The sequence below is a fragment of the Ictalurus furcatus genome, chromosome 16 (assembly GCF_023375685.1).
Source record: "Ictalurus furcatus strain D&B chromosome 16, Billie_1.0, whole genome shotgun sequence".
In the NCBI taxonomy this organism is placed as follows: Eukaryota; Metazoa; Chordata; class Actinopteri; order Siluriformes; family Ictaluridae; genus Ictalurus; species Ictalurus furcatus.
The window spans coordinates 17371937-17390366 of record NC_071270.1 but is presented as its reverse complement, the minus strand read 5'-3'; the positions used below and the strand labels follow the sequence as shown (position 1 = coordinate 17390366).

The 18430-nt window shown below is 38.5% G+C and overlaps 1 protein-coding gene across 2 annotated transcripts in view; it reads left to right on the top strand.

Annotated features, from left to right (window-relative positions):
* Window positions 1–18430, top strand: part of megf10 (multiple EGF-like-domains 10) — a 71119-nt gene that overhangs the window by 988 nt on the left and 51701 nt on the right. For both annotated transcript variants that reach the window (XM_053645123.1, XM_053645124.1), the window contains exons 2-4: window positions 12407–12537; window positions 16325–16426; window positions 17273–17373. In XM_053645123.1, the coding sequence (XP_053501098.1) occupies window positions 12419–12537; window positions 16325–16426; window positions 17273–17373 (322 nt within the window). In that variant the 5' untranslated portion in view covers window positions 12407–12418. The remainder of the gene's footprint in view (window positions 1–12406; window positions 12538–16324; window positions 16427–17272; window positions 17374–18430) is intronic.

Sequence of the window (18430 nt, the reverse complement as noted above, 5' to 3'; positions counted from 1 at the left end):
TGTGATTCTCAGTTGAAATAGAAACGGTTTTCACTAATATTAACCAAAATGTAGTTTTCATTTCTGTTTGTGGACCAGTGCATTTTAGCAGTGGAGGTCTGTGAACAAAAATAATTGTCATGACGGTATTTCACTGCTGCACTAAAATAATTTTCTTGTTATTATTACTCTATGCCGCACTGCTTGTTTCCTCTGGTGAAGCTTATAACTAGTTTACATTCATAAATTTCCTGTTCTGAATGTCCTTCTCACAGTCTGGATAAATTCTGCAGAATTTTCAGCTAAGATGTGGGACACATCAGTGCGTTCAGGACTGTTTACATGCAGGAAGTGTTGCCAGTGCCCTTAGGGCTTGGCACTAGAAGTGAAGAGCTCCTGCTGTGGTGCGCTTTGTCCCTCTATGGGATCCACAATCACGTGACTGGTTTGAATGGAGAAGCGGACTGTCTGTCCACGGGCGAAAGCTCATGCTGCTTGATTATACATCATGCACTCTTGAGAAAGCCTGACAAAATGTTCATGCTGCATTTCAAATATATGATGGGTGTGGATGTGAAGTGATCAGTGCAATCATACTTACAATCTAGCCATGAGTAAGTCGGTTATTTTAAGCATGCGCATTTTTGGAAACAAAAGTGGTGTAATTTTCTAACCAAGCACATTTAAACAAGTGTACTAAACAGTGTGGCAACATGATCTTTCATCAACAGTCACTGTATTCTTTAATCGACTCGCTCTGCTTGCTCTCAGCTTGGATCAGAAGGTTTTTTATATCTGCTTTGAAATAGATCCACTGGTTTGTGTTGTGCAGGATTGCTTGCCTGATTTGGTGCCATTTATGTTCAGTCTGAGACTCGATATATTATTGACAGGATGGATAGAAGGATGCTTACAAAGGAACTTGCACTATATTGTCTTCATAAAAAGATAAATGCAATGACAAATACGTGACTCCATTTACAATTACTAACAACTGATAAGTCTTTTTCAACTTCATCAAGAATGATGGTCGTGATAGGATGTTGTGTTTTTGTTGTAATATCTTGACCAGCGGCGTTTTATTATTGTAGTATGATCCGTGTTTTTGGGAGTGGTAAGTTGCTCCAGATGGTTGCAATAAAAAGAGAATTATTCCATGGTGTAATTAAAGGGCTTGCTATCATCGAGCTTCAGTTTACCATCTTCTGGTAGATAAAAATATGCCAAACCATTGAAAATGGTTGAATTCTGTTTGCTTCTTGTTTTAAATATGTGGAATTCTACACAAATCGCTTCTCTCAGCTTCTCATGAAGCACACTCATTGCTCATGCATCATAAAACAACTGGAAATCGGAAGCTATTTTTATCCAGTAAGACAGTGATTTTATACTTTGATGACAAGAAAGAAATAGTTCTCAAAATATGTTTATAGCTCGATAACTTAAAAATCACAGGATAGTCAGTTAGAGACTTACAAAACTGTAAGATGTGTGTAGTTATATTGAGTGACTATGGACAGCTGTGAACTCTGAATAGTGTGGAATGTGGTGCATGCCAACTCAAGTGGTTTCACTTCATTCACACACAGTTTTGGATCTGAAAAATCAGCAGAATTTTGTAGTCTATTTAACTTCATAAAGACAGATGTGTTTTGGGAGTGCTCAGTGGGAATGGCTCAGAGAGATGCTGTCTGACTGACAGGCACACATTGCTGCGTTTACTGGCTGCTTTAGTGAACGGTGTGGGAACTCAGCAACCTCCAGTGCCATAGAAATGCAGAGCTCTGCCCTGATTCTCTCACTGGATAAAAAACTTTGGTTACCAAGTTTGGGCTGTGGTGCTTTTATGCTTTACTGGTGTTATGGAGAAGAGCTTTAGTCTGTATTTAAGTCGTTAAACCATGCTCCAGTACTCTCACAGGGAAAGTTTGAAGTACTTCCTCAGTGCTGTCCTTGACTGTCCCAACGTCACAACAGCTTAAAAATAACCTGAATCCGCTCAAACCGATCTTCAGACCAAACCTTAAAACCATGCAAGGTTTACACCTAGTTTACAACTAGTTAATAATTTAGATGTAGACAGACCTAAAGAAGAATTCCAACTGTCTGATCTAAGATATTTACCACATGATGCAAAAATGTAAATATAAAGCACAAGATTTAAGAACTACGTACCATCCTGACCATCCATGATTATGGATTATATAATCCACGTCCTTAACAAACATCAGCCTGTCCTTTGCTTTAAAAAACACTCCAATGACTAAAATAGATGATATATTTTTACTTCTGACGATGGATGGTGTCACTGCTAATGAAAACGTGTTATAGGAATTTAAAGTGATCACTTGTGAAGAACTCACTCATAAGTCCTATTTAGTTTAATGTCACACTCCAGCCAAAAAATATCCATCCATCATACTGCTTATCCTAAACAGGGTCATGGGGGAGCCTGGAGCCTATCCCAGGGCACAAGGCAGGGGGACACCCTGGATGGGTTGCCAATTGACATTCACAGTCAGCCAACAACACACGTCTTTGGACTGGGGAGGAAACTGGAGTATCCCCCAAAGCATGGGGAGAACATGCAAACTCATGCGTGCACACCAGGCAGAGGTGGGATTCGAACCCCCAACCTTGGAGGTGTGAGGCAAACGTTTCTTGTCTGGAAAGATGGCACTTTCTTTTTGTAAAACATTTTTTATGCCATCTAGAACTCTAATCCTTTCACTGTTTTGTCCCTCAGTGGAGCCCTTAAAAGTTCTGCAGCGAGGGTTCCAGGCAGAACCACTTTAAATCTAAGAACTCAACAAACAAAATAACCATTAAGAACCATTTCATTGGTCATCAATTTACAGATGCAGCTCAAAAAAATTAGAATATCATGGAAAAGTTCATTTTTCTCTGTATCCATCCATCCATCCATCCATCTTCAACCGCTGACTCCTTTTCAGGGTTGCGGGGGAACCGTAATTTAATTCAAAAAGTGGAACTTTCAGATATTCTCGATTCATTACACATAAAGTGAAATATTACAAGCCTTTTTTTTTTAATGTTTACGGCATACAGCTCATGGAAATTTAAAATCCAGTATCTTAAAATATTACAATAAAGAATTTATAATACAGAAATGTCGACCTTCTGAGAAGTATGTTAATTTATGCTCTCAATCCTGCTTTTGCATAAATTACTGCATCAGTGCAGCGTGGCATGGAGGCAATCAGCCTGTGGCACTGCTGAGGTGTTCTGGAAGCCCAGGTTGCTTTGATAGCGGCCTTCAGCTCGTCTGTATTGTTGGGTCTGGTATCTCTTATAGATTCTCCATGGGGTTCAGGTCAGGCGAGTTGGCTGGCCAATCAAGCACAGTAATACCATGCTCAGCAAACCAGTTACTAGTAGTTTTGGCACCGTGGACCAAGTCCTGCTGGAAAAGGAAATCAGCATCTCCATAAAGCTTGTCAGCAGATGGAAGCATGAAGTGCTCTAAAATCTCCTGGTAGACACTGCATTGACTCTCGACTTGAGAAAACACAGTGGACCAACACCAGCAGGTGACATGGCACCCCAAATCATCACTGACTGTGGAAACTTCACACTGGACTTCAAGCTACTTGGATGCTGTGCCTCTCCACTCTTCCTCCAGACTCTGGAACCTTGATTTCCAAATTGAAATGCAAAATTTACTTTCATCTGAAAAGAGGACTTTGGACCACTGAGCAACGGTGTTTTGTGTAAAAAGGTGTTTTGAGTGAATTAGCTGATTAGAGCTCTTCTCAGGACGGCATTGTTGTATTATAAATTCTTTATTGTAATATTTTTGAGATACTGGATTTTTTCCAGCATCTCATTTTCAAGAACTGTAAACCGTAAGCCACCTGTAGTGGTCTCTGGATGTGCGACTAAAAAAATTCTTAATGTTTTCAGACTATGTCATCAGATGTTATCATTTCATCTATGTATTGTCTTATAAATAAAGTCAACCAAAGAGTGCAACAAAAATGGATAAAATTGGCTTCTATGATGTTGATATTAACACAATATCATGCAGTTTAGTGATCTATAAATTGAATAATAATCCAAGATTGTAACCAAGTGACCATGTGTTATGCAGACATCATGGTTCATTGCGAAATAAACCTTTTGGAAATGTTCTTGTCCGGAATTAATTAATTGCTGTTGGAATGTAACCATTTTGGTGGAGCCTTGCAAATATTGTTTCACAGACGTCACCCTGGCAAACTAATAGAGCTGTATTACTTGTGCTGAGAAGAAACGAGCTCTCGCTTCTGTCCTCATGATTGTGTCAGAAGCCACTTACATGTAAAGTGGGTAATCCTGTATTTTCTCCCCAGGCTCTTCTAGAGCTCTTAAAGGTAGAAGACATGCTGTATATGGTTTTGGTAGACGCAACACTCATTTCCAGATCCACTCACATCAGTTAAAATACTGTCTCCAGCTTACTCTTGGCCCTGGATTCCCTCGATCTGGGGCTGGGCAGACGTCTGTGAGACATAACATTTGGTAAAACCATATCCTCATGCTGGCATCTATAAAGCACATGTGCATGAAATTTGAGATTAACTTCAGAGCGGAAGCACAGAGCATAGCGCAGACCTCATTTGAAATAATCTTTTGGAGCACTCTTGAGGTGGGATGATTGTAGCTGTAGCTGTTGGGTGTAAACCCAAAATGAACACCCGTAAGTTTCAAAGGATTCAAGCAGGTCCAAAAAAGGGCCATTTGATGGCATTGGAGGGAAAGAATCCCATCACATAACACATGCCCGAGGCACCACCTGTCCCCATAAAAAGAGAACCGAGGACAGTTTGGAGAGAGAGCAGTTTAATGCAGCATTCTGTTGAGTTTTTAATTAGCCCCCTGAGTGGCTTAGCCCATGGACAACCCCTCCTTCACTGCCTGTATGCTCTGAAAGGCTCAGGCAGAGCGCAGCCTGTGACTTGAAAACTAATTATTCTGGGTGAATTTTTTTGGACCAGAAATGTGGCTCGGGGTTACATCTGCTTCTGTTACCAACCTGCCGAACAAATGTTTAGCAGGACCTTTTACACTGTTGTTTTACCCGTGGACGGATTCCCACTGGAGTGACATGTAAACTTTCTAATCAACTGTCTCACTTGCCATTGATTTAAAAAAAACAACATTTTTTAACCATTGCACCAAGGCTAATGTAATTCGTAAGTATGTGATGAAATCTCGACTCAATATACTGTGTATAGTAGTGAAAGGTGAACTTCCCCTGTCTGTCAGCCGTGTTTGGGACATGCTGTTATAGTAAAATAATCAAAGATGGGGTGAAGTGATGTGACCAAACGTGAAGTAAAGTAAAGACTGTTACCATGCTAAAGGTGATTAAAGTTGCCTCAAGCCTGTTTGTCCACTTATACCACAGCAATGTTTTAATTTATTACATTTACATTTTAATGTATGAGATTTTACATTACTTTACCAAGGTTACAAAGCTGACTGTTACAAAGCTCTGACACTGGAGGCTCCTTCCGTAAATGTTAAATTAACATATTCTTACTGAAAGCTTCACCATATCACATCAACAATTATAGGCTCATCTTTGCTAAATAACAATACTTAAAATAAAAAAAAATTTAAACAGCTCATTTAACCCAGAGCTTTTCATTTGACTGATTATATTTGAGTGAATGTAGACATACTAGATCTCTTTCTGTTTTCCAGGCCTTTTGCTTGTTTCTGAGTTCTATGCTAGTATAGAAAGTGGAATATGAAAATGTTTTGACTGGACCGAACTTGCCACTGGGCTTCAAATCAGCATTCCTGAAGGAATCCTGTAATGTGTGTAGATCTTTATAACAGATGTGAGAGGGCATTGTTGTGCTGTGTGCAGCAGCAGATAAAGTGCATATTTAATATATTTAATGCACAGCACTAATGCATAGAGGGTTTTCTTGTTTCTTGTACCTTGTTCAGGTAGAACCTCTTTCCAAAATGAAACCATTAACAACCCAAAGAACCCTTGAGGAACTGTCAGTAAAAAGGGTTTCTCAAGGGTTCTTTAGGTTGTGAATGCTCAATTTTGGAAAGGGGTGCTACTTGAAACGAACAAACAAACAAAAACAACCCTCTGTTGTAGGGTTCTACGCCAAACAAAGGAGTAAAACAACAAGAAAGTATTAAAAAAGAAAAAAATACATGTTTATATAACAGATAAGCATAGTAAAAAGTAGAGTGCACAATAAGATATGAATAACAAAAACAGTATTTTGCAACATTAATGAGCTGAGTAGATCTATTAATGGGGCTATTTTTCTCCGTACTGAATGAGATATCATCTACATGACATTTGAAGCCTAACATTCAGATATCTCTGAATAGCCAACACTGATGTTCACCAGAGCAGAACCCTCGTGTGTTAGAGAACAAATATTTAGGGATGTTCTATCTGCCCAGTGGCCTGAGCTTGGAAACACTTCAGAGCACACAATCTCTGCTCATAAATAGATCCTGCGTAGCATTAGGGCTTCAGTTCTGTGTCTCAAAGTCCCAAAATCCTCTCCTTCAGGCACCCCAGAGTGTATGGGCCTCTTCAGACACCACAGCAGTACCCTTGTTTGTGTGACCCCCCAGTTGTTGGAGGGCTTTGCGCCTGCAGCTGTGTCCAGCCAGTTAGGTGAAACCAGAGCAGGGCAAGTGCTGCTGCTTCCATTCACACTGTCGAGAGCAGCCCGGTCTCGCACTCTTCACTCTTTCTTCCTCACAGAGTCATCTTTTAGGCCCACTCAGAGGCTCGCGCTGTAAAAACGTTACTGCTTCGTAGTGTCACTGGGTTGCTGCTATTGTAGTAACACGACACCAAAGATCAGAGGGAATTCATCTGGTGCAGTTGTGCATGCTAAGCAGATACCATGCCTGGAGAACAGTTATTGAGTAAATGAGTTGCAGAGAAAGTGTTGGAAATGTGTCTAGAATGCTGGGAAGCTTTTAAAACGGACCCACATTTTGTTCCTTGTCATTCTGAGCATAGAGTAATTGATTCTTATTTGATTTTTGCATGTTAAGTAATTCTATATCTATGAATATATACCTTTCCACGTGACACTTCTACGTTAACTTGGAACGTTAGCTTTGCGTTCCTTGCATTGTTGTCCTAAAAAGTTTTGTTTTGGCTTCAGTTATTTCTTGACATCTGTTTTTTCTATTAAAAGACATAGATGATCTTTGCCACAGAATGAACAGGACATACCAGCCTTGTTCTTTCTTTTGAAATGGCTAACCGTGTTGGAAGAATGTCCATAAACATGCAAATCTTGTAGACAATGGTGTGTTGCAGATGATATAACATAATCTGGGCCTGAGGTCAACAGGAATAATGATTTTATACGTAATGAGTACTATGTATAATAAAATCTAGATAATTGCCAAATTGTGGCTTTTGAAAAAAACAAAACAAAACAAACAAAACAAACAATTGGTGAGTAATTATTGCAGTGAGCGTTTTTTGCAGTGAGCCACAGTTTGGGTTTCTTCTAGTTTCATCTCATTCGAGCTGTTTTTCTGAACCTAGCGTAGCCGACTGAGGTGTGACGTGACTATTGATGGCGGTGGTGCTTTGTCCGATTAGTTCAACAGGAGGAATTTGTTCAGCAGGAGAGAGCAGCCTGCTTTCAGCATTGCCGTTAGCTGCGAGAGAGCTCTGAGTTGTCTGAGACAAAACAGTGCCAGTGTGTTAATGACATGTGCCTCGGCTGGCAGCAAAGCAGCCATTGTCAACGCAGCCCCGAACTGCCACACTGTCCTGTCAATCATGTGAGCAGAAAGCACAGGATGAAGAAGATCGATTGCGTGCAACTACACACTTTACACGCAGAAGATCTGATTGAACACATCTGTTACGGAGCACTGAAAACAATTTGATCGCAAAATCCTAAGTGCACTTTAACTTTATTTTACACAAATACATGAATGCATGAATGGTTGTTCTTCATTTATTCAAAGCTGAATGAATACTGTTTTCAAGCATATGCTGTATATAGAAGCATGGTCATTACTCCTGGGCTTACTGTTGACTTCAGCATACTGTAAATGTAGCAATGTTTTGTCTATCACAATTTAGGAAACCCATAATGAGATGGTGTATGTTGAGACATTTTTGGGGGATCCCACAGCAAAGAAATTTGGGAAAGGCGTGGGAAATTGGAAGCAACTAGGCCTGCTCTCTTGACAGCTTACTGAACACAAGGCTTCCTGCCTTTCAGTGGTGAAGTCTTAACCTCCTGGCAGTGGCACCAGGTTTTGGACTGAAATATCCTGGTACAGTGGGTTGAGGTTTTGTTCACACCAAATATACCAATGCTTCTAGTAATACTTGGTGAAGTTCAGTAGCTGCATTTTGTGAGATGTTCTCAGGAACAGTTTCTTATCTGCAGCCCTTCCACATTTCATAACTTTAAAATCACAAGAATCAACGACACTGTGCATTTTAGAAACTATGCTCAAGCTTCCATTCCTTGCTAAAATTACAACTGTTCCAGACTTATCAACTTCATATTATGGCCCTAATTTTATTTAATAATATTTTAAAGTGTTTATGTATTTATACATAATGTAATGTATGTAAATAATGTAATGTAATGTAAATAATGTATTTATACATCATCTGACTTGAGATGAATGCAATGAAAATGGACCTGTGGCTTGATCTTTAAAAGTCGCTGTTGTTACTGTTGTGTTAAGCGTCGATCATTATGCACAGTGGATAGTGTAATAATTAAACATATGGCTCTAAGTCTGGTTGTATAAAAATGATACATACAATCAGTACGTTTACATGGACAACAATAATCCGATATTAACCCAATTAAGACGATACTCTGATTAAGAAACTATCACGTAAACAGCGAATTCTGATTACCTTAATCCGTGTAGGTAAGTGCGCGGTTTCGGACGCAGCCCACGGCTTCAAGCAGTCGTCTATTTGCACGTATAACATGACCATTAATTAATTACACTTGACGCTTTCGTAAAATTAAAAATGAAACACCCAAAACTGTATACGGTACCATAACGAAGACGAACGTATGTCGAAACGTGAAATTCTGGAGGCAATGTCGGACGGCGTGACGTGGGGATGTAATGACGTGTGCCGTTAATCAATCTATGTTCTATAACGTAAAACATGAACATAAAAGGAATATTCTACTCAACTCATGTAAACACCTTAATCTAAATATTGTCTTATTCAGAATAAGGGCAATAATTAGATGTCCATGTAAAAGTAGTAAGTGATGACAGTCACTCTCTCCCCTGTCAATCACACTAGCCAACTGTAGGCATCTGTGAGCACATGTATGCAGATGGGGTCAGATAGCACTTTCCTCCATGTATGTTACACTGCCCTGTGATGCAGCATGAACAGCAGTCCGAAAAGATTGGCCCTCGTCTTCCCTGATAGGGCAGATCTGGCTGGTAAACTGGCCAAGAGTAAATTAGGGAGAATTTGGTGGGGGGAAGTATTTATAAATAGCTTTGCCTAAAACTTTCTGCCTTTGCCAGGAGGTTAACAAGTGAATGACAGCAAACATCCATCATAATCCATGGAAACAGCTATCATAATCCATGGATTTGAACCTGAGGTCTGAATTACAGGGGGTAGTCCACATGGGCCAGCCTAAGAATATAAATGAGCTTGAAATGTTGTGTATGAAAGAGTGGTCCAACATCTTCTATAAGTGTCCCTAACCTTGCAACACAATACAGGCTCAGTGATGGTATTCTCCTGTGGGGAAGCATTATCAAATAATAATCATGGGGTGCTGACCATTTTGAAACCAGTGTTTTGCAGAAGAAATACTACTCAAGAAAACTACTCAAGAAAACTTAAACATGTTCAAAGGAAACTACACTGTGTCCATATGTTGAAGATCAAAATAACACTCAGTTCATGTGTTATTCATTTTCTGTTTCATTTTGTACAAGTGATTCTGTAGTGAAATGAAACCTTATATCTTCATACACAGGTTCATTCAGCGTTGTCTATTTTTAGACAGGTAACTCACCGAAACATTCAAAACAAACATTATAATCTGGTTCAGTTTGAGTTAGTAAATGGCAAATGTTTAATGTTCTTTGCCCTTTAGTACAGAATTTAAATCCATATTTCATAGTGGGATCTAGCTTCTTGGATGGTGAATAGACTGAGTGACACTGCTCTAACAGAAACAAAGAGCCTATAAAGAGTAAAAACACAGAGTCTGAGAAAGTATGACCCATGCACAGACTAGATGAATACTCTTCAGTAAAGCAATAGCTAAAATGAAAAAAAGGAAAAGAAAACCAACAACATATGTTTGGAAAGACTGTTTAGGAAGATTAGAAGAGAGACTCTGTATTTGCGTCTGTAGTGTACTTTAGAAGATGATATGAAATTCATTTCCCAGTACAGAGAAAGAAATCCAGTTACTCATTTACTGTATAAAGGAAACCTAAAGGCACTTAGTCAGTAAATGTTGTGCTCTAAATCTGTATGTGCAACCTTTCAGAGATTTCAGAATTTGTTGCTATGTGTTCATACCAGTCTATCTGTGTGTGTGATTGCTCACGGATATTTTGCATAAAACTACATAACAGATTTGGCAAGACTTTCTCTTATGTCTGTTTTTATCCTGAATCTTTAGTTTTGGAGTGTAATAGTTATAGCTTTTGTATTATACACTATATGGTCAAAAGTTTGTGGATACCTGACTGTCACTCCCATATGTGGTTCTTCCCCAAACTGTTTCCACATAATTGTAAGCACACAATTGTCTAGAATGTCCCAAACATGTTCCAGCATGACAATTCCCCTGTGCACAAAGCAAACTCCATAAAGACATGGTTTGCCAAGGTTCAAGAATGAAGAACGCAAGCCTGACCCCTGACCTCAACCCCACTGAACACCTTTGGGATGAATTGGAAAGCTGATTGCACTCCAGGCCTTCTCTCTTGACATCAGTGCCCAACAAGTCTAACGTTCCTGTAGCAGAATGGGCAAGTCACTACAGCAATGTTCCAAAATCTAGTGGAAAGCCTTCTCAGCAGAATGGTGGTTATTATAACAGTATTATCACAGTCCCATTATCACAGGGTTGTAGGTTCGATCCCCGATCCACAAGCCTCCACATGCCGAAATGTCCTTGGGCAAGACATTGAACCCCAAGTTGATCCTGCTGGCAGGATAGTGCATTGCACGGCAGCTCTGTTGCCATTGGTGTGTGTGTGTGAATGGGTAAATGAGAAACAATGTAAAGCATTTGTAAAGAACTGCTAAAGTTAAAAGGTGCTATATAAGTGCAGACCATTTACAAAGGGGGACCAACTTCAGGTTAATGCCCATGGTTTTAGAATGGTCACATATAGGTGTGATGTCCACATACTTTTGGCCATATAGTGTATTTTCATGTGTTTTTGATGGCATTCAACAATTGCCTTAAACTAAAGTTTCAAGTCAGCATGTTGTCTGATTTTTTTTCTCAGTACAGGGAAGTGTGTACAAATACAATTGTCCATGTCTCTTATATACTACAGATGGAGACAGAGAATATATTGAAATATATTGAAAATTATTATGTTCATTAGGAAAAATAACAAGTACTTTTTTTTATCTCTTTTTGAGCACATAAAAAAAAAACAACAGTATTATTTTGATAAAGTTAAATAGCTCCTAAAGAGCACCTTTTGTATCTTTGTTGATTTGGATCCAGTGCAGAGATAATTAGAATACTCCAGTAATTTCTTTCTCTTGTGTTACTGTAATCATACAGCTGTTTATTATCCTAGGATCTCACTAGACTTTTAGTACTTACAAGAGTGTCTGGTGCATTTCATCACCATCGTTAGACCGACATGGCAGATAACCAAACACACACCTTTACCCACAGCCCATTAGTAAGCATGCACATTTTACTCACCACTAACATTTTCAAACAAAACTCTGTAAATAATATACTAGAGACTGAACTTCATTAACCATTTCAACGCTGTTACTGTATGTGTCTCTGGAAGGTCACAATATGTTACTCTGTTTCCCTTTTGGAAACATGACAGTGCAGCGAGACGGTCAGATTGCAACCTTTATGATTATGAAGCTTGTGGGTAGAATTGGGCACAAAGATATCACGCGCTCTGTGGCCTGTGGGAAAAGCATCTGCGGCGGAGACTCTCATCATCGGCTAGAAATGTATTTGGTGATGCTAAATCAATGAATGAAAAGGCATTAGTGGGCCTGTTGAGTCACTTCAAATGAGGGTGTCTGCCAAATGTGAATGTATTTGCAGTATATGGCTATTGTTGTGTTTACTGTGTAGAAAGAACACTCAGGTTGCAGTTAGGAACAAAAATAGAACATTCACCAAGTGCTTTTCATTTGTTTATATGTTTTAATGTTTCTTATTGCCGGAAGGTATTTCCCACAATGATGTTCTCCCTCCTGTGGCGCTGTGCCTCTGTCCTACTGGGCCTGTCATGCTGCCTTATGGGAGTGACGTCATCACTGAACCTGGAGGACCCTAACGTCTGCAGCCACTGGGAGAGGTATACCACCCCACTCCCCACCCACACACATGTGCAGGCCAAAACTTTAGACTTTAATGTAACACACGTTTAAAATACTGCACGACCTGCCTTCTGTATTGTCATATATTATCTGTAATATGAGAAAGAAATGTGAAAATTGGCCCATATCAGTGTGAACTGGGACGAACTTGTAAATCTTAGACCCAAACAAGGCGTAAAATTCGCAGAAAAGAACAGCATGTGACTTTTTCCCCACTGGTGTTTATGATAAGTGTCTGGCCCAAAGGCACATCAGTATTTAATATGGTGAGACTTTATTATATGACATCTTTTCCATCCCACTAGACTCGTTTCTGATTATTCAGTAATACCTCAGGGTTAGTGACAGGTTTTCTTACTAATGTGACAGCTCAGAATAGAAATGTCTGAGTGATTTGCTAAAAATAACTGATAATAGCTGCAGCTCCTTTACAGTTATTGCACTAAAAATCTAGAGAAAGGCCATTTAAAGTAAGGAAAATGTCTTTCAAATACAGTAGAGTAAATAAATAATACAAGACATCTGATCCAATTCGAGTGACTTGCTTCTGATAATTAGACGTAGATTTAGACCCTGACTAGAATAAATTATTGAATTTTTGGATAAGTGAGCTAAATGATATTCCGTAAGAAACTACAGTAAAGCATTTCGTAGTTTCCTCGTATGTATTGTGTGTGTTTAGCCACTTACTGAGCCTGCATTGCTGAATAAGTTCTCTCATCAATGACAGGCACAGACTAGCTGAATATCTGGACTCCAGAGCCCTTGAATATAAAGAACTAGCTCATAACCGTGGCGTACTAATGGACTCTGATCTCAGTTTTAGCAGTCAGGTCAAGGCAGTTACTAAAATCAGCATTTTATCACCTCAAATACATCAACAAGATATCAACAAGATTTCTGATTAAGCCAGACCTGAACCTTAATTCTAGCAGGATTGATTACTGTAATGTTCTCCTTGCCTGAATTTCACTTTAATAAGTACAAACCCTAATTAAATGCTTATACCGATGAAATATTTAGGCTTAAGATGTAAACAATTAGCTTTCAGTTTATTCACCCCTCCACTTCACACAGGAAGAAAACACACTGGAGCTCACAAGCATACAGTACACTCATACAGTCTAGTCTATCTCTTTGACACACACGCACAAAGTTTTAATAGGCAGAAGATTCCGGCAGCCAGATTTAGGAATGACTCAAGAATCCATTAAAGCAGATTGAAAAAGAACAAAGGTGGAGGCTGCTTTCCCAGATAGATTTACTTTCACTGAGTAATGCGTGGTAACAGCTGCAGTGCTTTGAGCAGCCATGAAGAGGAAGGCTGTTGAACAGTGCCTGCAGAGACATAGTGTGAGTGTGAGTGTGGTCTGGGCTCGTTTCTTAATCGATGGTACTTACTACCACTTAGTCACCACTGTTCATGCCTGTTGAGGATGTTTTAAAATGGCACAGAAACACAAATAATACAGAAATACGCAATCATGAAAATGATCTCAAATACGTATTTATGCAGAAATTCTGAAATAAGGCATAGCCTTGTAGTGTGTCAAAGCAGTGTGAATTCACCTTCACTGAAGCAGTATTCGTAAAATTCTTAAGTCTTGACAATAGCTTCTGTTTTGGTCCGCCAAATATCAGACCGTACAGGATTTCATAGATTTCAGAGTTTTCACAGAGTTTTCTTTTTTGTGATCATTGCAGCCAAAAACGCTTGATTTTGCTGCGGCTTTTTTCAAAATGTGCGCTGTAATTTTTTGTGCCTTTTTTTTGGTGTGGAAAACTACTCGAATTGGCGAAATCGCAATCGTACGACATTGTTTTTCATGGTCTTTGGTAGTGATGTCTGTTGGTAAATCAGACCTTTCAGCTGTACTCATGTTCGACACACATGAATCGAAGAGGGCTTTGAATGAACGCGTGTTGTGATGACGTCACATGGCGTGTCTTGCGCAAAATCTGCAGTAATTTTGAAAAATTGCAAGCTGGTCAGAATATTGAGGAGTTTGCATAATTTTGCGTTCATTTCCATGATTGCAAAATTGCGAAATCCTTGAGGGACTGAAATGTGCATGAATGAACTATTTATTCCCTTATAGGTTCTCTTTCACAAACCTTTCAAGTGATATTCTTCATATCTGTTCAGAAAAAAAACCCCCTGCATACTCATGTCTGTGAAAAAAGCCTGGAGTAAAAAAGTACATCATTAGGATCATAATCTTCACCAAGGATACTTTATTTGTTTTCCATTATCCATCATTTGCTCGGTAAGTGTTGAGAAAATGTGCATGTCTAAATGTGCCTATATAGAAATTCAAGATGCTGTATCATCTCTTCTCCATTCAGAAGGGATGTGTAAACAGTACAGATGCTATAGGAACAAAAGCCTGCCATGGTGTGGTGGCGTCTTCTTGTGCACATGAATCACTGTCAGTAAATGATGAGGCAGTTGCATTGTGTCCACCATCCAAATCATAATTCACATTCACAGTGTCAGGAGGCCAAAATGAGTCAGACACCCAAGCCAGAGACAGGAAAAAAGTCTGACAGTCCTATGTTAAGCAGACAGGTTCAGACTTGGTAATGTGCAAACATTTCAAAGACTATTAAACAGAGATGAGGATAGGTTGAATGATGAGAAAGGATGAATGTAATTCACAGGATTGTGGATGGACTGGGATGTGACAACTGCACTGAGAATAAAAATCGCAAGTAATTAGTTTAAATGCACTTCACTAAAAATGATTTGTCTCTAAGGCATCAGGCAACATGTGAAACTGAATTTTTGAATATTAATTCTCTTTGGCCCTCTGATTTTTATCAATGATTTGAACAATTAGGACCGATTCAATTTGTATATACAGTAATGTTGCATTTTCATTAAAATAATAAACAGTCACTTAAATTATTTATTTAGTACTTCTCAACATGTGAATTGTGATTTGAAAGATCGGTGAAATATTGCTTTAAGACCGCAATGCATACGTAATTTGGATGTACACTACCGGTCAAAAGTTTGGAGACACTTGACTGAAATGTTTGCCATGATCTTAAAAACCTTTTGATCTGAAGGTGTATGATTAAATATTTGAAATCGGTGTTGTAGACAAAAATATAACATATTCATTTCTTTCATTAGAAAACTAACATTTTATTTACAAAAAAAAATTTGGAGCGAAATATTCCGAAAAGCAGTCAATAATTGTCTAGCGTAGGTGTGAACTCCTTTAATACTGTTTAAAAAGCATCTCAGAGAGATTCCTCAAGAAATCGCTTGAGAAAATGCCAAGAATACATTTCTGGAAATTCTAGGCTAAAAAGGGTGTCTACTTCGAAGATGCTAAAATATGAAATTATTTTGATTTATTATTATTATTTTTTTTATCACAACATAATTCCCACAGCTCCATTTGTGTTATTCCAGAGTTTTAACGACTTTTTATTATTCTAAAATGTGGGGGAAAAATAAAAAATAAAGAATGAGTGTGTCTAAACTTTTGACCTGTAGTGTAATTTATATGTACTTAATTTTTTTATTTATCCCAGTCATATTAATAACCGCACTGAGTTTAATTGGAGGCCACCCACCTACAGTACAGTGAGCAGTGTGTGAAAGCTGAGACGTTACACTGATATCTTCATTATGGCCTATTAAAATCCTCCCCACTTGTGCTGGAGAGGACCACACACGACCTTCATAAACCAGTCACAGCTTGTGAGTGCTAATAGTAATGTGTGCTTTGTGTATTGTGTGTGTCTTTACAGTTACTCGGTCACTGTGCAGGAGTCGTACGCACACCCGTATGATCAGGTGTATTATACCAGCTGCACTGACATCCTCACATGGTTCAAGTGCACACGCCACAGGTAAGAAAGCACTGTACCGTATCTCCATTAAACTAATTATATAATTCAGCACAAATAGTGATTCAGTATTAAACGTAATGGTGTTTTAGTGGTTAGCATGTTCGTCTCACACCTCCAGGGGTGGGGGTTCAATTCCCGCCGCTGCCCTGTGTGTGCTTCAGGGGTTTTCTCCAGTTTCCTCCCTCAGTCCAAAGACATGCATGGTAGGCTGATTGGCATGTCCAAAGTGTCCATAGTGTGTGAATGTGTGTGTGATTGTGCCCTGTGATGTATTGGCACCTCACCCAGTGTGTACCCTGCCTTGTGCCCCATGCTCCCTGGGATAGGCTCCTGTGACAAGCGGTATAGAAAATGGATGGATGCACCAGCAAATTAGATACAGTAAAAAAAAATTGCTTAGTTTATGTAAGGAACAACAAATGGCCAATGTGTAAAGAATAAAACACGACAAGGCATGCTGTTATAGGCAAATAATCAGCAGTGAGGTGAGCTGTGTTGCTATAGACCAATCAGATTGAAGAATTCAATAGCACCGTAGTTTAACACAAAATTGGAATACTGGTATTTGTATGAGCATTTTCATGATATACAATATACATCACAATATTAAATTTGGCTGACAGCCACAATATCATACTGTTACATTAAAAATACCATTACTACTTAATTCCAGTGTTTTGTATTGGCTATTGTATTTATATATATATATATATATATATATATATATATATATATATATATATATATATATATATATATATAAAGTAATTGAAACATGAAACAATAGATTTGGCGAAGAATTTTCTTCTTTATTATCATAATAATGATCTAAATTGTTGTATTCAGGGTGAGCTACAAGACGGCATACCGGAGAGGAAACAAGACCATGTACCGCCGCAAGTCTCAGTGCTGCCCAGGTTTCTATGAGAGCAAGGAGATGTGTGTTCGTAAGTAATACTCAGACCCATGTGTATCTGAATTCAACCTCCAGACAACTCATAGTGTAAAAGTGTTCTGTGAAAGGTTTTAATTAGTGAATTTCTCAGAACATATTCCACGCATCACTGTAAGTTATGTAGATGGAGCTACCATGAGCAGTTTTGAACACCAGGCTTGAGTGAACACAAAAACTGATCAGCATCCACACCAGTGAATACTTTAAACAAAATAGTTTTTTTTGTTTTGTTTGTTGTTTTTTTTTACTGTGGAGGAATTTCATATCCAGTTTCCATTTTCCATTTTCTCAACCAGTCTTATCCAACTCTTCCCTTGTTGGCGTGTAGGAAGTAGAGTAAACTAAACAAAACTCAGACAAAAAAAAAGCACAAAACTGAAATTGAGAAACATTTGCAAGATATTTTTGGCAGATGTGTTTATGAAATCATTTTTTAAATGTATTTACAGCATGTGCTTTCATAACCCCCCCCCCCCCCCCCCCCAAAAAAAAAGAAAACCCTCACTGCTTAAAAAGTTTGAAGTAAACCTTGTAAGAGCAGAGACTTACAAAAGGTTTGGCCTATTGTGCTGTCAATTGAATGGGACAATGATTATAATTTTATATAATACAGTACATGATGAGTTTCAGTAATAATGATTCTTTTTATCAGGTTGCATTAAAACAAATTATCCAGTTTTAATGTAGCACTAAATCGAAACGCTAAACTAAAACAAGTCAGTAAAAGTTTAAACCAAAATGTGAGCAAAATAAGGAAGGGAGGATACATTTCATAAGCAAATCCCTTTTTAACTACACTTTCTTTCAATTCTATAAATATTATTTATCACTCTGAATAATCAGTTATCGGTATTGTCTGAGAAATTTAGTATCGGTGCATCTCTAATAAATAATATTTGTAAGTGACTGTCACTTGAAATCATTCCGAACCATAGCATTGATTAAATAACCATCTCCCATCTAAGTTGTCCTTTTTATTGCCATAATATTTCACTGACTTATATTAACAGCCTGACAGTGAAACACATTCATGTTACCTTAAATGACTT